The 24,561-nt window shown below is 51.5% G+C and overlaps 1 protein-coding gene across 1 annotated transcript in view; it reads right to left on the reverse strand.

Moving 5' to 3' along the window:
* Positions 1-2,073: 2,073 nt before the first annotated feature.
* The window catches only part of PER1 (period circadian regulator 1), a 34,340-nt gene continuing 11,852 nt past the window's right edge, over positions 2,074-24,561 (reverse strand). The window contains exons 6-22 of the mRNA XM_087714273.1: positions 24,420-24,465; positions 23,992-24,134; positions 22,461-22,539; positions 20,872-20,978; positions 20,225-20,378; positions 18,623-18,731; positions 17,068-17,196; positions 16,857-16,965; positions 15,221-15,377; positions 13,229-13,356; positions 12,740-12,949; positions 9,900-10,139; positions 8,525-9,270; positions 7,116-7,275; positions 5,328-5,520; positions 4,658-4,808; positions 2,074-2,826 (exon numbers count right to left, since the gene is read on the reverse strand). Coding sequence (XP_087570399.1) covers positions 2,599-2,826; positions 4,658-4,808; positions 5,328-5,520; positions 7,116-7,275; positions 8,525-9,270; positions 9,900-10,139; positions 12,740-12,949; positions 13,229-13,356; positions 15,221-15,377; positions 16,857-16,965; positions 17,068-17,196; positions 18,623-18,731; positions 20,225-20,378; positions 20,872-20,978; positions 22,461-22,539; positions 23,992-24,134; positions 24,420-24,465 — 3,089 coding nt within the window. The 3' untranslated portion in view covers positions 2,074-2,598. The remainder of the gene's footprint in view (positions 2,827-4,657; positions 4,809-5,327; positions 5,521-7,115; positions 7,276-8,524; positions 9,271-9,899; positions 10,140-12,739; positions 12,950-13,228; positions 13,357-15,220; positions 15,378-16,856; positions 16,966-17,067; positions 17,197-18,622; positions 18,732-20,224; positions 20,379-20,871; positions 20,979-22,460; positions 22,540-23,991; positions 24,135-24,419; positions 24,466-24,561) is intronic.

Here is a 24,561-nt window from a genome sequence, read left to right on the forward strand (position 1 = left end):
TTTTATTTGTGTGTCTTAAAACCACAAGTTTGTTTTCTTCCCTTCTCTTCTGGGTGTGTCCGCGTGCAATTGTGCAGGAACCGTTTGGAATTGGGGTGCAATTTCCGCGAAACCGATTCTGCCACCAAATAAAGGAAAAATTTTTGGTTTTTTTCCTTCGGGCGTCTGGCATATTTCGAGAGGGGTGGAAAAGTGACAGCTGGTTTTTTGCGGGTGCCTAGCCGTTTAATCCGGGAAAGAGAGAGAACCAGGCGCCGACCGTCAACGCATGCCCTCATCCAAAGCTGGTTTTGCAACTAGCAAAATGCAAAACAGAGCAAGGAAAAAGGACAATGGCCGAGAAGGAAAATCACAGCCAAAATTCTCTCTTTCCCTCCAGATCACAATTGGCCCCAAGGAGCTAACCAAGGAATCCTCCCCCCCCCCCCAAAAAGATTTCTATTTGGCACTTTGGCCCCCAGCTGGCAACAAATTCGGAGAGTGAGGAGGTTGGGGAGGAACCTGGGACAGTCCTGGAGTCTGGGGAAGGCTCGGACGAGGGCTCTGCGTCGGAGGCAGAGAGGGGGCCGCCCCGACAGTTACCAGCTGCCTTCAGAGTCAGACATCAGTGAGGCAGAAGAACAGCTGGAGCCTGTTCCCAGTGTTCGCATGCACAGAGCTGCCAGACGAAGGGAACAGCTAAAGAACAGGGATCGACTTGGGAGTAAGGCCACAGGTGGACGGTGAATGGCCCCTCCCAGAGGAAATAAAAGAGGAGCGAAAGGGGAGGGGGCTTTTGCAGGAAACAATTCGTTTGTTAGATTCGTTTCAGGAGTGTGAAGATCTGTCCGTGATTCTCAAAGACTCTGTGCCAAGTCTTTCCCTGCCTTTGGAAAACATTGACACGGCAGCTTTCCAAGCTAGATAAGGTCTGTGGTCATAAATATTCCTTTGAAAGACTGTTGGCCAGGCCTTGGCTGAATGCGAAGGAGAGGAATTCACATTCGTTGAATAAAAGGGGTTTTTGTCGGGACCAGGAATCTGCCTCCTGCTTTTTTGGGGGTCAGGATTGATGGGTAGATCTGGAAAAATCCCAATTCCCCCCCCCAAAAAAAACCGGAGTGGTGTAAAGTTAGGAAAAGCATTTGCGACAGGAAAAATACAGGCGGCGCAGGCCAACGGCAATCGTAGATGGGGCAGAGGGAAAAAATAAGAATAAAATAGGAAAGTTGATTTGTTGGGCAAAAATAAAACTCGATGTAGAATATTAATAGCTGAGGGTTGAAATGTCCTTAGTGGTCTCTGAGTTTCATTGGTGTTTTTTTTTTGCTAGACGTTTCATTACCCAGCTAGGCAGTATCATCAGTTCTAGTAGAGAAGGGGGATTTGCAGAGAGGGGGGACGACGGTGGAGTCCTTGGTGTTCTCTGAGCTTGGGGGTTTTCTTGCAGATCCAACTAGGTAATATTATCAGTATTAATAGGGAAGGTGGGTTGCGGAGAGGAGCAGGAGCAGAGGGAGCTGGAAGAGGAGACAGAGAGGAGGAAGAGGAGAAGGAGTGATGGAAAAGGAGGAAGGAGAGGCAGAAAATGGAGGAAGAAGAGAGAAAGGAGGAGAGATGGAGAAGGAGGTATCGATCCCGGAGTAGCTCCCTAGTTTACCGAGGAGCTCCGGGAGATGAAACGCCTAGAGAGTGGTTGGAGGGCCAGCCGGTCCGAATCTGATCGAACACTAGTAAGAATTCATATTAAATCCTACTTAGTGGCGATAAAAGCGGCAAAACGGCAACATTTTTCCGCTCTTATCGCGTCCGCAAATAACTGCCCAGCCGCCCTGTTTAGGGTGACCCGCTCCTTACTCAACCAAGGAACTGGGAAAGACCCCTTGAGGGGTAGGGCTGAAGAATTTGTTCAGTATCTGCAGGATAAAATCGCTCAGATCCGTACGGGCTTGGAGTCGTGACTGGGTGGATTCGGGCGACGGGGGATGAATCTTGTGGAGACCATCTGGGAGGAGTTTGACCCTGTGACCCCCGAGGGCATGGACAGGATTATGGTAGCAAAGCGACACAAAAGTGTGTGTGAACATCTCGGTCTGCAATTCACCTTTTTTTTTTATTATCATTATCCTCATCATCCTTACTATTTTTCAGCGCTGCGCGCCGTCCCCCTTCTGGAACACGGCGGCAGATCAGTAAAAAAAACAAAAACACCAGCAAACCCACCAAGGACAAAGTTGTCAAAAAATATGTAAAATAAATACTTAAAAACGCGCGTCACCCTCGCCCGCTTCCCCCCCGCCACCAAAAGCACCCGAGACTCTCGGGAGTCCATGACCCTCCGTCCAGAACGCCGTGAGGATTAAACGGCGCGAGGATCAAAGTGGCCGGGTCCCGTCGAAGGATAGGAAGGCGTCCGCGAAAGGCGAGGGAGGGGGTACCCCTTCCTGGAAACCCGCCAGACCCAGAGGTTTCTGGTTTATACAAGGCCTGGACACGGGGTGCTTGCACGGGGTGAGATGCCCGCCAGCTGCGCGCCTCGGCGGCCGAGTCCTGCTGCTCAGCAGCCTGGCTCCCTCATCCGAGCGACGTCCGAGATGATCAGAAAGTCCTCTCCAAGCCTTAGCTGGTCTCCTGAGCTTCTGCTTCTGGCTGGTGGGCCTGGTCCCGACTCTCGCCGGCTTCCTCCTCTTCCATGGCAATCTCCAGCGGTAAGGAAGGCGGCGAGATCTGTGCCCCGTTACCCTCCTCCATCGGTTCCAACATACCGCTTAGGTCCATATCCTGGATCTCCAAGTCGTAAAGCGGGGAGACCCGAGAGGTTGTGTTACTCTCACACTCGATGCAGGCCTGGAAGGGGGAGAGAGAAGACATTGATGGTTAAGTTTAGGGTAGGGTTCACTTCCCTGAATGGGGCAGGTGGTATGATACAACGTCAAAACTCGATGGCATCGAGGGCCGGATCAGCATGGTAATTGCCCTCCGGGGGCCAGGAGGGGCGTGGCTAGGGTGGGCGAAGGGGCATGGCCAGCTTGACGTCACTCGCACGGACAGTCACTCCTGAAAGGCTAGTAAGTGCAGCCAGGGTAGATGAATGGGTGTGGCCATCTTGACGTCACTCACACGGACAGTCACGCCTGAAAGGCCAGCAACTGCGGCCAGAGTGGGCGAATGGGCGTAGGTCCATATCCTGAATCGCCAAGTCGTAAAGCGGGGAGACCCGAGAGGTTGCGTCCTGGAAGAGGAAGACATCGATGGTTAAGTTTAGGGTAGGGTTTACTTCACGCTCCTCTCTGAATGGGGCAGCCGGTATTATACAGCAGGAGTGTCAAAACTCGATGCATCAAGGGCCAGATCGGCATGGTAATTGTCCTCCCGGGGCCAGGAGGGGCGTGACTAGGGTGGGAAAATGGGCATGGCCAGCTTGACATCACTCGCATGGACTGTCACTCCTGAAAGGCTAGTACGTGCGGCCAGGGTAGATCAATGGGCGTGGCCAGCTTGACATCACTCGCACTGACAGTCACTCCTGAAAGGCCAGTAAATGCGGTCAAGGTGGGCGAATGGGCGTGGCCAGCTTGATATCACTCGCACGGACAGTCACTCCTGAAAGGCTATAAGTGCGGCCACGGTAGATAAATGGGCATGGCCAGCTTGACATCACTCGCACGGACAGTCACTCCTGAAAGGCCAGTAAATGCGGTCAAGGTGGGCGAATGGGCGTGGCCAGCTTGATATCACTCGCACGGACAGTCACTCCTGAAAGGCTAGTAAGTGCGGCCAGGGTAGATGAATGGGCGTGGCACCTGAGGGTAGAACAAGAAGCAATGGGTGGAAACTAATCAAGGAGAGAAGCAACTTAGAACTAAGAAGAAAGTTCCTGACAGTTAGAACAATTAATCAGTGGAACAGAAGTTGCCTCCAGAAGTTGTGAATGCTCCAACACTGGGAGTCTTTAAGAAGATGTTGGATAGCCATTTGTCTGGAACGGTATAAGGTTTCCTGCCTAGGCAGGGGTTGGACTAGAAGATCTCCAAGATCCCTTCCAACTCTGCTATTGTATTGTATTGTATTGTATTGTGTTGTGTTGTGTTGTGTTGTGTTGTGTTGTGTTGTGTTGTGTTGTATTGTATTGTATTATTATATTGTATTGTATATGTGGAGACTAGAAAGAGTGCAGAGAAGAGCAACCAAGAGGATTAGGGGACTGGAGACTAAAACATAGGAAGAATGGTTGCAGGAACTGGGGATGTCTAGTTTAATAGAAAGAAGGACCAGGGGAGACATGATAGCAGTCTTCCAATATCTCTGGGGCTGCCACAAAGAAGAGGGAGTCAAGCTATTCTCCAAAGCCCCTGAAGGTAGGACAAGAAGCAATGGGTGGAAACTAATCAAGGAGAGAAGCAACTTAGAACTAAGGAGAAATTTCCTGACAGTGAGAACAATTAATCAGTGGAACAGAATTTGCCTCCAGAAGTTGTGAATGCCCCAACACTGGAAGTCTTTAAGAAGACGTCGGATAGCCATTTGTCTGGAACGGTATAGGGTTTCCTGCCTAGGCAGGGGGTTGGACTAGAAGACCTCCAAGGTCCCTTTCAACTCTGTGAATCCGTAATTCCAGTGCCCTCTCCTTGCTCCCAACATCCCTCCCACCCCCGGGCACCCCCAGTGGTCTCCTCACCGTGATGTTAATGGCTTTGGGCAGGACCCCCTTCGGTAGCCAGGTATGGACCTCGGCCAGCTCCCTCTTCTGGTCTTCCGTGAATCGGGGCTGTTGCTTCTGCAGCTGCTTCAGTTTCTCGCGATCCTCCTGCAGGACGGTCTCCATGTCCCTGCCGAAGAGAGACAGCGGACCAGTGGGTCAGAAATGCAGGACAATCGGCCTCTCCTACGGGGCGGCCAGAAGTGCCCCCCCCCTCTCCGTGACACCCGTCCCCAGAACTCCAACCATAATTAAAGCAAACAAAAGCCACACACACACACACACACATCTCCGGGATCCCAGCATCCCCCTTAACCCAGGGTTGGCAACCTCTGGAGCCGCATGTGGCTCTGGAGCCGCAATGTGGCTCTTTCATCCCTATCGCTCAAAATTTGCTTCACAACCACCAAGGTGTGACACTCGCCGGCATGCAGTTTATTGAGCTTTTCGACTCCCCAATCGTTTTTGTAGCTGCCGGTTTTTTCTTTTCTGTGGATCCAAATGTCTCTTTTGAGTGTTTAAGGTTGCTGACCCCTGCCCTTAACGAGAGCAGAAGCTTCTGTTTCCTTCTCTCTCGGAGGATCCTAAAAAACCTCGATCCCAGGAGAATCGAGCGGGGTCCGAAATCCAGCAGCGGGAAAGGACTCACCTGGTGGGCAGCTGATAGGTCATCATGACCTTATCGTCGGTGTTGGCCATCAGCAACCAGATGGGGTCCTGGAGGACGTACTTCATGAAGTGTTCATGGTCCTCCGCCTCGGACCGCTTCTTGGCCCGTAAATCGTTCTCGGACGAGTCGATGCTGCCGAAGTATTTGCTGGTGTTGCTACTCTTGCTGCTCGCTGAGGGGGAGGAAAAGAGCAAACTGGTTGGATACAGGTAAGTATTCTGACCCAGCTCCCCAAACACGACAAACCGTGTGAAGTTACCGTATTTTTCGGAGTATAAGACGCACCGGAGTATAAGACGCACCAAGACTTTGAAGAGGCAATATTTTTAAAAAAGTTTTTGCACTCTGCAGATCTCCCAAAAACGATCCGCTTTTTATCAAAAAAAAAAAAAAAAAATGGCTGTTCCTTTAGGAGGCTTGTAGAGTGCTCCTAGGGACTGGCTGTGGGGGAGCAAAAACAAACAAAAAACGGCCCGTTTTTTGCTCATTTCTACCCTCCCCAGCCCCCAGGAGCACTCTGGAAGCCTCCTAAAGGCTATGCATGGCTATTTTGGTGAAGGGGGCAGGGTTTCAGGAGGCCAACAATGCTGTATTCAACGTATGACGCACCCAGATTTTCACCCTCTTTTTGAGGGGGAAAAAGGTGAATCTTATACTCCAAAAAATGCGGTAACTCAAAAGATTCCTTTATTCAGAGCCCCAGGAAAGAGTTCCTCTCTCACTGCAGCCTAACAAGTCCGTCCGGCCTGGAGTTGTCTGCCACAACTATTCATCTCCGCCCCCTTGCCTTTTATCCCCAGAGCTAGGGTGGGGCTTCGCTAGCAGCAGTGGTTCCTCCGTCCTGAGGACTGGCCCATAGATTTCCACTGCTCTCCTCTCCTCTGCCACATCTATTCATCTCTGCCCCCTGCCTTTTATCCCCAGAGTTAGGGTGGGGCTTCGCTAGCAGCAATGGCTTTTCCGTCCCGAGAACCAGCCCATAGATTTCCACTGCTCTCCTCTCCTCTGCCACATCAATTCATCTCTGCCCCCTGCCTTTTATCCCCAGAGTTAGGGTGGGGCTTCGCTAGCAGCAATGGCTTTTCCGTCCCGAGAACCAGCCCATAGATTTCCACTGCTCTCCTCTCCTCTGCCACATCTATTCATCTCTGCCCCCTGCCTTTTATCCCCAGAGCTAGGGTGAGGCTTCGCTAGCAGCAGTGGCTCTTCCGTCCCGAGAACCAACCCATAGATTTCCACTGCTCTCCTCTCCTCTGCCTTCTGCACATCAGGCACTGGACCCAGCTGTTCCTCCTCTTCCTCATCAGCCACCTCCAGACCTGGGGGCTGTTGACTCTCTATCTGAGGGCTGATGGACGGCCCAGTCTGTCTGTCTGCCTGTCTCTCTCTCTCCTCTCTCTCTCTCTCTCCTCTCTCTCTCTCTCTCTCTCCACTCTCTCCCCCTCTCTCTCTCTCACAGGTTCCCCTGATGCTGACTCTGACTCCCACACCTCCTCCTCCTCCTCCTCCTCCTCCTCTCATTCAGTTGCTGGAGGGGTCATCGGCTAACAGTCCTCAACAGTAACTCCTCCCCGTACCCCGAACCAGATAAAGGCATCCGGGAAGAGAGGAAATGCTGGTGAAAATCTCCTCAAAGCTACGATCTTCACGGCTTTCCTCCTAGGGATAGCTCAGGACTTCCGGTCCCTAAAAAGGAACCCGGCTGATGGCGAACTGTGGACCCATCGCCCAGATCCTTCCGCAAAGCAACTCGGTTGCTGGACTTACTGGTCCCGCTGGCAGACGTGCTCCCCCCGTTGGAGCCCGAGGCCATGGAGCCCGAGGCGGCCGACCCCGTGCCCGAGCGCGAGTCTTCTTGGAGGAGGAGTTCCAGGAGGTCACTGGAGCTCGACAAAGCGTCGTGGTTGGAGGAATCGTGAGCTTCCACCTGGAAGGGGATGATGATGGCGCCAAGGTTAGGATCAGGAAGGAGAGTCTTCTCCGAGAATAAGTTCCTTTCTGGCAAACCCTGGAGTCGCCCGCTTTCCTACCGCCGTACCCTCCCAGCGGCTCTCATCGCAACCTCAATCTTCTCGTCCAGCTCACAGCGGAGCAGAACTTTCCAGTCCTGGATTTGGACTATGCAACTCCCAAGAACAGGCGTGTCAAAGTCGAGGCCCGTGAGCAGCATCTGGTCCATGGGGGACTTAGAACTGGCCCATGGACTCGGCCTGGAAACAACCAAGGACTGGCCAGAAAAACGGAGCCGGGGGGGAGGGGGTGCACACAGTCTTCCGAGCTCCATTTTCAGTCGCAGAGGGCTGCAGGAGGCCATCGCGGCTGAAAACGGAGCCTGGGAGGGCCGCACACAGTCCCCCACGCTCCATTTTCAGTCGCAGAGGGCTGCAGGAGGCCGTCGCAGCTGAAAGCGGAGCCTGGGAAGGGCATACACAGTCCCGCAAGCTCCATTTTCAGTCTCAGAGGGCTGCAGGAGGCCGTCGCGGCTGAAAGCGGAGCCAGAGAGGGCCGCACACAGTCCCCCAAGCTCAATTTTCACTCACAGAGGGCTGCAGGAGGCCGTCGCGGCTGAAAACGGAACCTGGGGGGAGCTGCACACAGTCTTCCGAGCTCCATTTTCAGTCGCAGAGGGCTGCAGGAAGCCGTCGCAGCTGAAAGCGGAGCCTGGGAAGGCCATACGCAGTCCCACAAGCTCCATTTTCAGTCTCAGAGGGCTGCAGGAGGCCGTTGCGGCTGAAAACGGAACCTGGGGGGGAGGTGCACACAATCCCCCAAGCTCCATTTTCAGTAGCAGAGGGCTGCAGGAGGCCGTCGCGGCTGAAAGCGGAGCCTGGGAAGGCCATGCACAGTCCCGCAAGCTCCATTTTCAGTCAGAGAATTGCAGGAGGCCGTCGCGGCTGAAAGCGGAGCCGAGTGAGCTGGCCACATCCACTCCGGCCCCACAAGGTTAAACATAACCCTGATGCGTCCCTCGATAAAATCGGATTTGACACCTTTGCCCAAAAATGAAACTAGAACTAACTCGTGGGGGCATCTCGGTGGCGGGAAGGAAGGACAGGACATTGCGTGACTGCTCATCAACCAGCGCCTTCTCCCGGATAATCAAAAAATCTGAACTCGTCCCCCGCAGGGGACTCCGCTCGGAGGGAATGGAGACCTTTATCCTCGGGGCTGCTTACCATGCAGGCTTCCTGTGGCGGGCCGAGTTCATTCCCCAGGCCCTGCCCGCCGGTCACTCCAACCCAATCCGCAGAGGTGCCGGCTGGTCCCGCCGCTTGACCGCTCAGGACGGCATCTTGGCGGTCGCTCGGCTTGAGCGTCTCTTCCATCTGGAGCAGGTTCAGCTGTAAGGGGGAGCTGCAGCGGGACTCGAAGAGGGGGGATTCGGCCCGCTCGGGCTGGCTCATCGAGTGGGGAGTAGAAGAGCGGGAAGGCACCTGCAGGCTGGCTTCGGGCCTGGGAGCTAGCGTGGCGTTGCCCGGCTGCAGGGGTCCAAAGGGGAAAACGGGACTCCCGGGAAAGTATGTCTGGGGGAGGGGGTTGTTAATCTGGGGGAAGACGTAATTGGGGAGGACGAGGGCCACCATGGGGGCGACGAGGGGGGCAGGGAACTGAGGGGCTGACAAGGGGTTGTGCGAAGGCTCGTTGGCCGTGGGCGCTGTGGGACGAGGGGAAAAGACGGGGATGGGGTAGGTGGGCATAACAGCCGGGTAGGACATGTTTGGGAGGGTGGGCGGGGAAGGGCCTGAGGGGGCCCAAGAGGAGGCAGCGGGGGAGCAGGGCAGCTGCGGGGGTGAGACCACCGAGTTCTGGGGGGTGCTGGTGCTGTCCGACGATTTGTTCTGCCGGATGCGTTTGGCCTTGGATTTCCGGCTACGTCCCCGGCCGTTTAGCCCGCGAAGTCCCGGGCGCAGGACGCGGAGTCCTGGGGAGACGAAAAGAAAAGAGGATGAGGAAAGAGGAAAAGGAGGAGGGAGGGAGGAAGAGGAGGAGAAAGCAGGAAACCAGATGAAGAGGGGGAAGCAGAAGGAAGAGGAAGAAGGGAAAAGAGGAAGGCAAGAGGAAGAAGTGGGAAAGTGGAAGGAAGAGAAGAAGAGAGGAAGACGAGAAAGAGGAAGGAATAAGGAGGAAACTAAATGAAGATTCGATCGTCCAGGCTAATCTTAAAAGCCTAAATCATGACAGTTGCCATAATTTAGAGAGGATTCCTGCTGGAGAGGAATTCACCGTACATTAAATTAAAGGGGTTTATCGGGACGAGGACTCAACTTCGTGCTGGCGGGGAAGCGGATAAAGCAGCGGACTCCTGCTGGGCGGGGCTGTCACTGCCACCACTGCCGCGAGGAGAGTCCATAATTAGAACCCTCCGAAAAGAAGCCCTGGCGGGTTTTTTTTCGGCGGTCGAAAGAAAACAAGGCCTTATTTTCGGAGAAATACGGCGGTTAGAAAGGAGGGGGTTTGGCGGAGGAGAAAAGAAGGAAGGAGGAAGAGAAGGGGGAAAGAGAGAGAAAAAGGAGGCTACATCCCGTGGCTTCTCCACCCCCCTCCCCTCACCTCGCTGGTCCTGGGCCCGAGGGTGGTGCAGCTCCTGCCAGCTGTGCCGGGAGGGGGAATTGAAGACATGCAGCTGGCTGAGGTCCTTGAAGCGAGTCAAGAAGGAGTGTTCTTCCTTCTGGGTGTGGATGGAGAGCACCTCCTTGGTCAAGCCCACCCGGCGGTACTGTTGTTCCCGGTCGGGGGTCACGCTGGGCGGAGGGGCGGCGCTGGGCACCGTCTCTTCCATCATGACGATGTCTGGGGAGGGGGGGAAGTAGGGAGGAGGAGGAGGAAGAGGAGGAGGAGGAAGAAGAGGAGACACCAAAAACAGAGAAAGCGAAGGTCAGCCCATCGGTAGCTTCCCATCCTCCAGGAGGAAAAAAACAAACTATTTATGCCTTAAATAAGCAACTCCTCAACTTACGGCCACCCATCAGCCCCAAACCTCCGTTGCTAAGCGAAACATGAACACACCCCCCTCCCCATTTTATGATCTTCCTGACGACGGTTCTTAAGTGCAGTGGGTACATGACTAACACGGTTGTTCCACAAAAGGGGACACCGGGCATAAGTACGAGTCAAGGGGCCGATTTTGATCACGTGACTGACGGGGGGGGGCACGGGACAGGCGCTGCGAGGATTGTGAACGTGAATAAAAAAAACAATCCCCAAGTCAATTTTTCTCCCCAGTGCCCTCATCGTTTAGGACGGTCACTAAGCGAGCAGCCGTATGTCGGGAACAACCTGGACACGTTTCCCTGTTCAAAAATCTCGGGTTTAAAGAACCGGCATGTTTTCCGCTCGGCTCCAGATATCTAGGCAGATTTTCTCTGCCGGGTTTTTCCCCCAAGGAAGGAAAATTAGGAATCCGTTACAGGGAATTAACTCGGTTTATAATTGCTCGCTTTGCGACTGCTTGAAGTTGTGACCGACACCCCCCCCCCAAAAAAAATTCGCTTGTGACACAACTCTGAACTTCCAAAAGCCGGCTCTATCCCACCCCGTAGCCATGTGACCTGCATTTTGGATGGTCACTAATCGGCCCGCATTTATCTCCGTTCGCAACATCCCAGCGACCCTATTTTGCGACTGGTTTTCTTTTTGCGACGGCCGTTCGGCGAGCCCATCGTTCACTGTGGTGTGGGATGGAGGGTTTCCAGAAAAATCAGTGTTTTAGTTCTGGGTTTCTGACAAAAAAAACAACCCACCCTACAGCGAACAATGGGTTCGCCGAAAGAATGAAAAACAAAAAGTGAGATTGTTGGGATGAAGATGAGATTATCACCCATCTGAAAACATTGTGGAGGGTGATTGCAGGATGTACGAGTTGGAAGGGACCTTCTGGGTCATCTAGTCCAACCCATCTCCCCTCGTTCATTACATGACCCACCACTTCCAATAACGTCTAGCGTTTTTATTAATATTTTTTTATATATTTTATTTTGCCCACTATTTTATCTTGCATTTCGTTTTATCTAATGTTTCATCTCATTTTTTTTAATCATCTTTTTAAGATTATGTTAAGCCGCCCAGAGTCGTTGGCTACCAAGACGGGCAGGAAATAAATATCGGAAATAAATAAATAAAATGGCCAACACACCGTCCAGTGGCAGTGAGTCTCCAAAGCCAAAATCGAATGGGGATGGAGGCAAGAACTGGGACCAAACCGTTGGCTGAACTTAATTCTACCCAATGTTAATATTTATAACATATTTACATCATATTACTAAATAAGTATTATAACATAAATAGGATAATATTTATAAAAAGCAGCAGATGGTATGTTTTTTTTTATTAGCTATGACTGGCAAAAATCCAGTTAGGCTTCGACTTACGACCACAAGGGAACCCAGAATTTAGGCTGCTAAGTGAGACCTTTTGTCAAGGAAGCTTTGCCCCATTTTATGACCTTTCTTGCCACCGTGGCTAAGGGAATCCCTGCAGTTGTTAAGTGAAGCATCCAAAGGTAAATTCTATCACGAGCAACCGTCACTTAAGTGTGAAAAACGATTCTTTTTCTGCTGTTGTAACTCAGAAACGTCACTTAAGCGAACCATTGTAAGTCGGGGACCGCCCGTGCTGATTAAGCAACGGCAGGGATTCACTTAACGGCGGTGGCAAGGAAGATCGTACACTGGGGCGAAACTCACTTAAAACACTCCTGGCTCAGCAGCGGAAAATTTGGGGTTCAAATATGCTCGTAAGCTGAGGATTTAAAGGTAAAGTTTCCCCTCGCACATAAGCGCCAGTCGTTCCCGACTCTAGGGGGCGGTGCTCATCTCCGTTTCAAAGCCGAAGAGCCAGCGCTGTCTGAAGATGTCCCCGTGGTCATGTGGCCGGCAAGACTCAACACCGAAGGCACACGGAACGCTGTTCCCACCAAAGTGGTTCCTATTTTTCTACTTGCATTTTTTTTTTTACATGCTTTCGAACTGCTCCGTTGGCAGAAGCTGGGACAAGTCACGGGAGCTCCCTCCGTTACGCGGTATGCTAGGGATTCGAACCGCTGAACTGCCGACCTTTCTGATCGACAAGCTCAATGTCTTAGCCACTGAGTCCCTGTTGGATTTGCCTGTACAGGTGGTCATTTATATTTGATTTCTAATTTCCAATTTGCTTTGGGAAAGGAGTGGGAGCGACGGGGAGGTCCAAAGGGTCCGATGTGGCCCGGAGGGGCGGGACCACAAAATACCCAAATCTCTGATGTAGACCCCGCCCTCCCTCCATCAAGCTGCATCCCTACATCTTCTCGCCACGTCTCCCTTCCTCGACTCGTCTCCCGGCTGCCGCATCCGTCCCGCACCATCCCACCCTGCCCTGGATGTTCTCAAAAAAGGTGGGTGGACCACCTCCCCTACCCGACTCCGGGGGCTTCTTGTCTCCCACGTGGACGATGGTACTGCTGAAGCTGCACTGACTGGTCACCGACACCACGCTCTCGGCTTTGCTAGTAGGCAAGGCCAGCGGAGCGAGAGGGCCTCCCACCGCGGCGGCGGCAGACGCCGCCACCCCGGGTTCTTCCCTCTCGGACTGGCGCTCTGTGGCCGGCAGCCTCCCCTCGGGCACATCTGTCCAAAGAGAGGGCTGGATTAGAACTCGAGACGGGTGGGGGGGGGTTCCTCAGGGCTCCCGAGACGCACCGAGGAGCAAGACAGAGAGACATAGAGATGCCAAAACCCCAGGCAGGAGCAGGAAAACCACACACAAAGGAATAGGAGAGAGTAGCGGGGAAGAGCGGAAGCCGGATCACGGAGAAGCCCAGAAGGAGAAATTGGGGGAGGGGGGGGGGGGAAGCTGGGAAGGTTTTTGGGAAAGGGAAGGGGGGGTGGGGAGAGGAGGAGACTCACTTTTGCTCCGCGCAGCCACCTGCTGGCACACTTTCTGCTTGTCGTCGTCCGAATTGGAGGAGGTGGTGTAGGAGGAGGAGCCGCACTTGCGTTTCACCCGGCTGGGGATGTTACAGCTTTCCAGGTATCTGTAGGGAGGGAAGGAGTGGGGGAGGAGATTTGAAAAAGCAGCAATGTCAGGTGCTGATGAAAGACTATGTGTAGGAATCTTCTAACTAAACTGCTTTATTGCTGAAAGCCTCTGCACAGGAATCTTCTAACTAAACTGCTTTATTGCTGAAAGCCTCCACACAGGAATCTTCTAACTAAACTGCTTCATTGCTGAAAGCCTCTACGTAGGAATCTTCTAACTAAACTACTTTATTGCTGAAAGCCTCTGCACAGGAATCTTCTAACTAAACTACTTTATTGCTGAAAGCCTCTGCGCAGGAATCTTCTAACTAAACTGCTTCATTGCTGAAAGATTCCACACAGGAATCTTCTAACTAAACTGCTTCATATCGGAAAGCCTCTGCAGGAATCTTCTAACTAAACTGCTTCATTACTGAAAGCCTCTGTGCAGGAATCTTCTAACTAAACTGCTTCATTGCTGAAAGCCTCTGTGCAGGAATCTTCTAACTAAACTACTTTATTGCTAAAAGCCTCTGCACAGGAATCTTCTAACTAAATGCTTTATTGCTGAAAGACTGCTTTATTGCTGGAAGATTATGTGTAGGAGTTTATTGCTGGAATAAGAGCCGAGGTGGCGCAGTGGTTAGGGTGCAGTACTGCAGGCCACTTTAGCTGACTGTGATCTGCAGTTCAGCAGTTCAAATCTCACCGGCTCAAGGTCAACTCAGCCTTCCATCCTTCCGAGGTGGGTAAAATGAGGACCCGGACTGTGGGGACAAGTTGCTGACACAATTTGCTAAAAAAAAAATGTAAACCGCTTAGAGAGGGCTGAAAGCCCTATGAAGCGGTATATAAGTCTAATAAATAAATAAATAAATAAATAAATAAATGTGTAGGAGTTTATTGCTGGAAGACTATGCGCTGGAATCTTCTAACTAAATGCTTTATTGCTGGAAGATTATGTGTAGGAGTTTATTGCTGGAAGACTATGTGCTGGAATCTTCTAACTAAATGCTTTATTGCTGAAAGCCTCTGCGCAGGAATCTTCTAACTAAACTGCTTTATTGCTGAAAGCCTCTACGTAGGAATCTTTTAACTAAACTGCTTTATTGCTGAAAGCCTCTACGTAGGAATCTTCTAACTAAACTACTTTATTGCTGGAAGACTATGTGCTGGAATCTTCTAACTAAACTGCTTTATTGCTGAAAGCCTCTACGTAGGAATCTTCTAACTAAACTGATTTATTGCTGAAAGCCTCTGCACAGGAATCTTCTAACTAAACTACTTTATTGCTGGAAGACTATGTGCTGGAATCTTCTAACTAAACTGCTTTATTGCTGAAAGCCTCTAGGTAGGAATCTTTTAACTAAACTGCTTTATTGCTGAAAGCCTCTGCACAGGAATCTTCTAACTAAACTACTTTATTGCTGGAAGATTATGTGTAGGAGTTTATTGCTGAAAGCCTCTGCACAGGAATCTTCTAACTAAATGCTTTATTGCTGGAAGACTATGTGCGGGAATATTCTCAATTAATGGTTAGCCCCCTGCTAGGGGCTTAGATAAGGGTCCAGAGAATTCAAGGGAAGTTGGACTTAGCTCCTTTGTGGCTACATAGGGATTCTAGTCCGATTCCTCTTTTGACTCCATCCCCACCCTCGGACACTGCTAAACAAATTGCTAAACGAATCAGATGAAACTTTCCTTTTTTGGAAAAGTGGAGAACTCAGGCTCTCCTTTTCTCAGAGGGGCGGACAGAAATTGAGGACCTGGATAGGTTGGGGATAGGAAGGAGAAGGTGTGGGGGGGGGGGAGGAGGGAAATTTCCAAAAGATTGACAGCGAAACATCTTGCCCAAAATGAGAGAACCGCCCAAATTCTTACCGGATAATTCCATCCAGGCAGTTGATCTGCTGATAGGAGTAGTTGGAAGGCTCCTTCCGCACGGAGTCCTCGGAGGTGGTGGCCTTGTGCGGCCTCTTCTCCACGTCCCTCAAGGCCTCCTTTGATCGTCCGGTGTGACTGACGGGGGGATCCAGAGCTAGAAAGGAGAAGGGCAACCTTGAGCAGGGAAGGGGCCTTCCCAGGCCAGAAGGCCACCGTGGAGGAAAACCCAGGGGCCTTTCGCCAAAAATTACCAGGGTGAAGGCACTGCGGTGGCACATGGGTTTGGGTGTATAATGGGAGGAGGAGGGGGAGGAAGAAGGGGAAGGAGGAGGAGAAGAAAGGAAGGAATGAGAAGCAGGAAGAGGAGGGAGAAGAAGAGATGGAGAAAGAGGAAGAAGAAGGGAAGGAAAAGGGATGGTGAAGGAGAATAAAAAGGGGGAGGAGGAAGAGGAGAAGAAGGGGTGGAGGAGGAGGGAAAAAGGAGGAAGAAAGGTAAGAAAAAGGGAGGAGGAAAGAAGAAGAAGGGATGGAGAAAGGAAGGAGGAGGAAGAGGGGAAGAAGGAAGAGAAGGTGAAACTGGAGAAGAAGGAAAAGGGCAAGAAGAAGGGATGATGGAGGATGATGGAGGAGGAAGAAGAAGGGAAGGAGAAGGGATGGTGAAGACAAAGGCAAGGCGGAGGAGGGGGAGAAGGAGGAAGAAGAGAAGTGATGATGAATGAAAGAAAAGGGCAAGAAGAATGGATGGAGGAGGAGAGAGAAGAAGGGAAGGAGAAGGGATGGGGAAACTGGAGAAGAAAAGGGCAAGAAGAAGGGATGGAGGAGGAAGAGGGGAAAAGGAGGAAGAAGGGTAAGAAGAAGGAAGGAGAAAGAGGAGAAGGGAGGGAGGAGGAGGGAAGGAGGAGGAAGAAAGGGGAAGGAGGAAGAGAAGGGATGGGAAAATTGGAGAAGGAAAAGGGAAAGAAGAAGGGATGATGGAGGAGGAGGAAGGGAAGGAGAAGGGATGGTGAAGAAAAAGGCAAGGCGGAGGAGGGGGAGAAGAAGGGAAGGAGAAGAAGGGAAGGAGGAAGAGGAGGAGGGATGGGAAAACCGGAGAAAGAAAAGGGCAAGAAGAAGGGATGATGGAGGAGGAAGAGGAAGAAGGGAAGGAGAAGGGATGGTGAAGAAAAAGGCAAGGCGGAGGAGGGGGAGAAGAGGAAGAGGAGAAGGAGGGAAGGAGGAGCAAGAAAGGGGAAGGAGGAAGAGGAGAAGGGATGGGGAAACTGGAGAAGAAAAGGGCAAGAAGAAGGGAGGAGGAAGAGGAGAAGAAGGGATGGAGGAGATGGAGGAGGAGGAAGAAGGAAGAGAAGGAATGGTGAAACTGGAGAAGGAGGAAATGGGCAAGAGGAAAGGATGGAGGAGGAAGAGGAAGATGAGAAGGAGGGAAGGAGGAGGAAGAAAGGGGAAGGAGGAAGAGGAGAAGGGATGGGGAAACTGGAGAAGAAAAGGGCAAGAAGAAGGGAGGAGGAAGAGGAGAAGAAGGGATGATGGAGGAGGAGGAAGAGAAGGAATGGGGAAACTGGAGAAGGAGGAAAAGGGCAAGAGGAAAGGATGGAGGAGGAGGAGGAGGAGGGGTGATGAAGGTCCCTCTCCTTACCTGGCCGAGAAGCCGTGATGGGCGGGGGCTTCACCCGGGACTCGATGAAGACCTGCTGGCCCTGGTTCTTGACCATGTGGACGTCCTTGCAGATCTCCTGGAAGGTCACCTGGGAGCCAGAGGGAGGCGGAGTCAGAAGAGCCACGGGGGGGGGGGGGGGCGGGCTGCCCATCCCGCTGCCCGGACCCGCCCGCAACCTCCCTGCGCTTACCGGCCGGTGCGCCTGCTGGGCCTCCTCGAGGGAGAAGCCGTTGCTGTCGCTGGAGGAGCCCATGCTCAGGAACTGCTCCTGGGAGGCCGAGTTGCTGCAAAGGCCCAAGGCTCCATTGCTGTGCACCGGCTGCCCCAGGGAGAGAGGAAGAGGAGGAGAAGGGTTAGAGCCCGGGGGGAGGGAAGGGAGGGAGGGAGGGAGGAAAGAGAGAGTGGGGGGGGAGGAAGGAGGAAGGAGACAGAAGGAAGGGGAGAGAGAGAAAGAAAAAGAAAGGGGAAGGAGGAAGGAAGGAGGCAGAAGGGTGGAAGAGGAAGAAAAGGAGGGAGGGAAATAAGGGAGGGAGGAAAGAAAGAAAAGAGGAAGGAAGGAAGGAGAGACAGAAAGAAACAGAGAGGAAGGAAGGAAGGAAGGGGAAGGAAGGAGGCAGAAGGGTGAAAGAGGAAGGAAGAGAGGGAGGGAGGAAAGAAAGAAAGAGAGAGAGAGAGAAAGGAGGGGAAGGAAGAAGGAAGGAGGCAGAAGGGTGGAAGAGGAAGGGGGGAGGGAGAAAGAAAAAGAAAGGGGAAGGAGGAAAGAAGGAGGCAGAAGGGTGGAAGAGGAAGGAAAGGAGGGGGGAAAGAAGGGAGGGGGGAAAGAAAGAAAAGAGGAAGGAAGGAAGGAGAGACAGAAAGAAAGAGAGAGAAAGGAAGGAAGGAAGGGGAAGGAAGGAGGCAGAAGGGTGAAAGAGGAAGGAAGAGAGGGAGGGAGGAAAGAAAGAAAGAGAGAGAGAGAGAGAAAGGAGGGGAAGGAAGAAGGAAGGAGACAGAAGGGTGGAAGAGGAAGGGGAGAGAGAGAAAGAAAAAGAAAGGGGAAGGAGGAAAGAAGGAGACAGAAGGGTGGAAGAGGAAGAAAAGGAGGGAGGGAAATAAGGGAGGGAGGAAAGAAAGAAAAGAGGAAGGAAGGAAGGAGAGACAGAAAGAAAGAGAGAGGAAGGAAGGAAGGGGAAGGAAGGAGGCAGAAGGGTGGAAGAGGAAGGAAGAGAGGGATGGAGGGAAAGAAGGGAGGGAGGAAAGAAAGAAAGAGAGAGAAAGGAGGGGAAGGAAGAAGGAAGGAGACAGAAGGGTAGAAGAGGGAGAGAGAGAAAGAAAAAGAAAGGGGAAGGAGGAAAGAAGGAGACAGAAGGGTGAAAGAGGAAGGAAAGGAGGGGGGAAAGAAAGAAGAGAGGAAGGAAGGAAGGAAGGAGAGAGAGAGAGAGAAAGGAGGGGAAGGAAGGAGGCAGAAGGGTGGAAGAAGAAGGAAGGGAGGGAAATAAGGGGGGAGGAAAGAAAGAAGAGAAGAAGGAAGGAAGGAAAGAGAGAGAGAGGAAGGAAGGAAGGGGGAGGAAGGAGGCAGAAGGGTGGAAGAGGGAGAGAGAGAGAAGGAATGGAGGGAGGAAAGAAAAAGAGAGGAAGGAAGGTTAGGGGACAGAAGAAAGGAAGAAAGAAAGAAAGAAAGAAAGAAAGAAAGAAAGAAAGAAAGAAAGAAAGAAAGAAAGAAAGAAAAAGAAAGAAAGAAAGAAAGAAAGAAAGGGAGGGCTTACCTGTAGCAGCAGCCGGTGAATCTGCTCGGAGAGCTCCTGAATGTCCACCTCCAGGGCCTTGGACTTCAAGACTTTGGGGGCGGTGAAGACGTCCTCGTTGAGGGGACCCCTGAGGTCAACAAGACGGGAGTTGAGGAGGAGCCCAGCTCATGCATCCCCTCCGGTAGCCCCACCCAATCCCACTTCCTATTAGCAGGTTGGGCCTGTCTCCAGCCCCTCCCCTCCTTCCTCTCCATCCCATCTCCTCCTCCTCCTCCCTTGGTCCTTCTTCCCCAGCCAGCATCCTTTAAGACTGGCGGACTTCAACTCCCAGAATTCCCCAGCCAGCATCCTTTAAGACTGACGGACTTCAACTCCCAGAATTCCCCAGCCAGCATCCTTTAAGACTGGCGGACTTCAACTCCCAGAATTCCCCAGCCAGCATCCTTTAAGACTGGCGGACTTCAACTCCCAGAATTCCCTAGCCAGCATCCTTTAAGACTGGCGGACTTCAACTCCCAGAATTCCCCAGCCAGCATCCTTTAAGACTGGCGGACTTCAACTCCCAGAATTCCTCAGCCAGCATCCTTTAAGACTGGCGGACTTCAACTCCCAGAATTCCCCAGCCAGCATCCTTTAAGACTGGCGGACTTCAACTCCCAGAATTCCCCAGCCAGCATCCTTTAAGACTGGCGGACTTCAACTCCCAGAATTCCCCAGCCAGCATCCTTTAAGACTGGCGGACTTCAACTCCCAGAATTCCCCAGCTTGCAATGCTTTAAGGTGGGTGGACTTCAACTCCCAGAATTCCCCAGCCAGCATCCTTTAAGACTGGCGGACTTCAACTCCCAGAATTCCCCAGCCAGCATCCTTTAAAACTGGCAGACTTCAACTCCCAGAATTCCCCAGCCAGCATCCTTTAAGACTGACGGACTTCAACTCCCAGAATTCCCCAGCTTGCAATGCTTTAAGACTGGCGGACTTCAACTCCCAGAATTCCCCAGCCAGCATCCTTTAAGACTGGCGGACTTCAACTCCCAGAATTCCCCAGCCAGCATCCTTTAAGACTGACGGACTTCAACTCCCAGAATTCCCCAGCCAGCATCCTTTAAGACTGGCGGACTTCAACTCCCAGAATTCCCCAGCCAGCATCCTTTAAGACTGGCGGACTTCAACTCCCAGAATTCCCCAGCTTGCAATGCTTTAAGGTGGGTGGACTTCAACTCCCAGAATTCCCCAGCCACCATGCTTTAAGGTGGGTGGACTTCAACTCCCAGAATTCCCCAGCCTGCAATGCTAGCTGGGGAATCCTGGGAGTTGAAGTCCACCCATTTTCAACCTGACCCAAGCTTGAGAAAGGCCGACTCTGCAGCCATTCTGGCCACTCAGATGACCTTCTCTGGCCCCATCTTGGAAGTCCACTAACCCCACCCCCCACCCCACGATATGCTCCGCCCCCTCATCCCTCCCACCCCCAGCTAAGCTCCTCCCACTCTCCCAGAGGCATCTCCCTGCCCTTCCTCTCCCACCCACCCACCCCGGGGTCCTTCGCCCCAACCAATTAGATGACACACCCCGTCAGAACTCCCGCAGCCTCACCCCAAGAGCCTGTTTCGCACTTACGTCCGCACTTTGTGCCTGCCCATGATAAAGGAGACTTTGCGACTCCAAGGGTTGACAAAGCTGGACCAGCTGGTGTCGATCGTGACGTATTCGCCGTTGCGGGCGCAGAAGCGGATGGGGGAGTGGTCGAAAGGCTGCCCGGCGTATTGCAGGACTGGGGGGTGAGAAGGGAGGGGATCAAGGTCAGTGACCACTAGGCCGAACTTCCCTTCCTTTACCTGCTCCTCGAATCACAACCCTTAATTTCCACCTGGAATTTCCACTCCTGACGAAGGCCGTCATTCAGTGAGTCACGCCTGATTTCCTAATGTTTTTTTTTGTCGTGGTCGTTAAGCAAATCGCTGTGGTTATTAAGTGAATCGGGCGGTCATTAAGCGAATCCAGCATCCCTTATTATCATTTTGACGCCTGGGAAGGTTATAAATTGCTGTCCAAAGTTGCCAGTGTTGTAATGACCATGAGCCCTAATGGGAGGGTCGTAACTGTGAGGACTGGTCATAAATGCGAGGACCAGTCGTAAATCAATTATTATTCCCCCCCCCCAGTGTCGTCCTCTAACTCTGAACAGTTGCTCGACAAACAGTTATAAAGACTGTAATATTTAAAAATTAAAATTAAAATGCCAGCCTGGTTCACCTCATACTTACTTTTCTTGTGTATGGCCAACATAAGAGGCCGGTCCTCAGGGTGCAAGTAGAAAAGGACAGGGGTCCCAACCAAGTCTTGAGGGAGGTAGCCAAGCAGGGGGGCAGCTCTGAGGACGAGAGAAGAGACGACCGTCAGGAGGGCTGGTCGGTATGCGAGGGATGGCTTTCGTGCCTAAGGTGGGACTAGAACTCCCTATCGCCTGGTGATTAGCCCAAAGTCACCCAGATGGCTTTCACGCCTAAAGCAGGACTAGAACTCCCAGTCTCCTAGTGATTGGCCCAAAGTCACCTAGCTGGCTTTCCTGCCTGAGGCAGGACTAGAACTCCCTGTCACCTGGTGATTGGCCCAGTCACACATTATGGCTTTCACGCCTAAAGCAGGGCTAGAACTCCCAAGTCTCCTGGTGATTGGTTCGAAATCACCCAGATGGCTTTCGTGCCTAAGGTGGGACTAGAACTCCCTGTCGCCTGGTGATTAGCCCAAAGTCACCCAGATGGCTTTCACGCCTAAAGCAGGACTAGAACTCCCAGTCTCCTGGTGATTGATTCGAAGTCACCCAGATGGCTTTCGTGCTTAAGGTGGGACTAGAACTCCCTGTCGCCTGGTGATTAGCCCAAAGTCACCCAGATGGCTTTCACGCCTAAGGCAGGACTAGATCTCCCAGTCTCCTGGTGGTTGATTCAAAGTCACCCAGATGGCTTTCGTGCCTAAGGTGGGACTAGAACTCCCTGTCGCCTGGTGATTAGCCCAAAGTCACCCAGATGGCTTTCACGCCTAAAGCAGGACTAGAACTCCCAGTCTCCTGGTGATTGATTCGAAGTCACCCAGATGGCTTTCGTGCTTAAGGTGGGACTAGAACTCCCTGTCGCCTGGTGATTAGCCCAAAGTCACCCAGATGGCTTTCACGCCTAAGGCAGGACTAGAACTCCCAGTCTCCTGGTGGTTGATTCAAAGTCACCCAGATGGCTTTCGTGCCTAAGGTGGGACTAGAACTCCCTGTCGCCTGGTGATTAGCCCAAAGTCATCCAGATGGCTTTCACGCCTAAAGCAGGACTAGAACTCCCAGTCTCCTGGTGATTGATTCGAAGTCACCCAGATGGCTTTCGTGCCTAAGGTGGGACTAGAACTCCCTGTCGCCTGATGATTAGCCCAAAGTCACCTAGCTGGCTTTCCTGCCTGAGGCGGGACTAGAACTCCCTGTCACCTGGTGATTGGCCCAGTCACCCAAGATTGCTTTCACAGCTAAGGCAGGACTAGAACTCCCAGTCTCCTAGTGATTGGCCCAAAGTCACCCAGCTGTCTGTCCTGCCTAAGGTGGGACTAGAACTCCCAGTCTCCTGGTGATTGGCCCAAAGTCACCCAGCTGGCTTTCCTGTCTTGAGGTAGGACTAGAACTCCCAGTTCTCCTGGTTTTCTGCCTTAAACCATTAGACCAAACTAATAAGCAACCATTCATAATTTGAGGACTATCTATATCCTAAATATAGCTTGGATCAAAGACCCCCAGAGACCCGTCTGCCCCCCAAGAACCTCCTCCCCAAACCACCACTAACTGGGGACACCCCCCCGGCCCAGCCCGGCTCCTTACCGCTCATCCACGTCCTGAAACAAGCAACTGGGGGTGTGCCTGGTGGTGAAGATGCGTTTATCCGGAGGGATCCTGGGAGCTGGAAGAGGGGAAAAATGGAAGCCGCCGATGATATGATATCTATCATATAGATGATAGATATAGACAGACAGACAGACAATAAATATAGATGATAGATATAGACAGACAGACAGACAATAAATATAGATGATAGATATAGATAGGTAGGTAGGTAGGTAGGTAGGTATAGAGATAGATAGCTATAGAGATAGATAGATGATTGATAGATAGATAGATAGATAGATAGATAGATAGATAGATAGATAGATAGATAGAGATAGATAGATGATAGAGCTAAATAGATGAGAGAGAGAGAGAGAGAGAGAGATGAGAGAGAGAGAGAGAGAGATGATATATGATAGATAGATGATAGATAGATCGATAGATCGATAGATCGATAGATCGATAGATCGATAGATGGATGGATGGATGGATGGATGGATAGATAGATAGATAGATAGATAGATAGATAGATAGATAGATAGATAGATAGATAGATAGATAGATAGATAGATAGATAGATAGATAGGATATAGATGATGATAGATAGATAGATAGATAGATAGATAGATAGATAGATAGATAGATAGATAGATAGATAGATAGATAGATAGGATATAGATGATGATGATAGATAGATGATAGATAGATAGACAGACAGAGACAGATAGATGATAGAGCTAGATAGATGATAGATAGATGATAGATAGATAGATAGATAGATAGATAGATAGATAGATAGATAGAATATAGATGATGATGATAGATGATAGATAGATAGATAGATAGATAGATAGATAGATAGATATGATATAGATGATGATGATGATAGATAGATAGATAGATAGATAGATAGATGATAGAGAGAGAGAGATGATAGAGCTAGATAGATGATAGATAGATAGATAGATAGATAGATAGATAGATAGATAGATAGATAGATATGATATAGATGATACAGATAGATAGATAGATGATAGAGAGATAGATAGATAGATAGATAGATAGATAGATAGATAGATAGATAGATAGATAGATAGATAGATAATGATAGAGAGAGAGAGAGAGAGAGAGAGAGAGAGAGATGATGATAGATAGATAGATAGATAGATAGATAGATAGATAGATAGATAGATAGATAGATAGATAGATAGATAGATAGATAGACAGACAGACAGACAGACAGACAGACAGACAGACCAGCCGACTTCAGTCTTTCAAAACCAGGCAAAGAAAACCTCTCAAATATTCCACCAAGATCCGATACCCGACTGCTCTCGTAAGATCCGGAAGGTGTTGCTCCCGACTAGTAAAATGGGAATTTCCCAGGAAAAGCGGAGAGAGAATCCCACGCCACCCCTGCGAGGAAGCCCGAGCGGTGGGCAACTTCTCCTCCGTCACCCCCTCCGGGCTGCCCGAGGGAGACGCGCGTGCGCGCACACACACAGACAGACACACAGAGGATCTTTACCTTCGTAGCCCGAATGGATGCGCTCAGCGATGAGCAGGCAGCAGGGCTGCCCTTCGGCACTGTCCGAATCCCGCACCTTGGTCAGGTAAGGGGTCAGCCGGAAGGGGTAGTAGTGCAGCTCCCGTCCTCCCGCGTGAGCGCCGCTGAGAAACAAACGCCTGCAATAAGACCAGAGGCCAAAGGAGACCAGGGCGAGCGGCAGAGCAAAAGGGGGGGCGGGAAGTGGGGGGGTGTCCAGCCCCTCCGCCATCTTCCCCCTCCCACCTCCCGAGGACTTTCTAAGTCTGTTTCCCCCCCTCTCCTTCTTCGACCAGTGAACCGGACGCCGTAAACGGAGGCTCTTTTTAAAGCTGGAACGGGGAGGAGAATTTTCGGCCCCAAGAGCCGAGTTCTAATTCCTACCGCACCGGAGGAGGGACGCAACTCACCTGATGCGGCAGAAGACGGATTTCTCTTGGGTGTAGTCCATAGCGGCTGTAAGTTGAGAAAGGGAGGAAGATAATTGCGGCCGGCGGTCAACGGCCTTTGGCCCGAGAAATTGGGAAAAAAATGGGCGTTTTTTTCCTGAAT

This window comes from Thamnophis sirtalis, unplaced genomic scaffold (genome assembly GCF_051295495.1).
Source record: "Thamnophis sirtalis isolate CommonGarterSnake01/CBP01778 unplaced genomic scaffold, rThaSir2_p1.2 scaffold_4, whole genome shotgun sequence".
Lineage (NCBI taxonomy): Eukaryota > Metazoa > Chordata > Lepidosauria > Squamata > Natricidae > Thamnophis > Thamnophis sirtalis.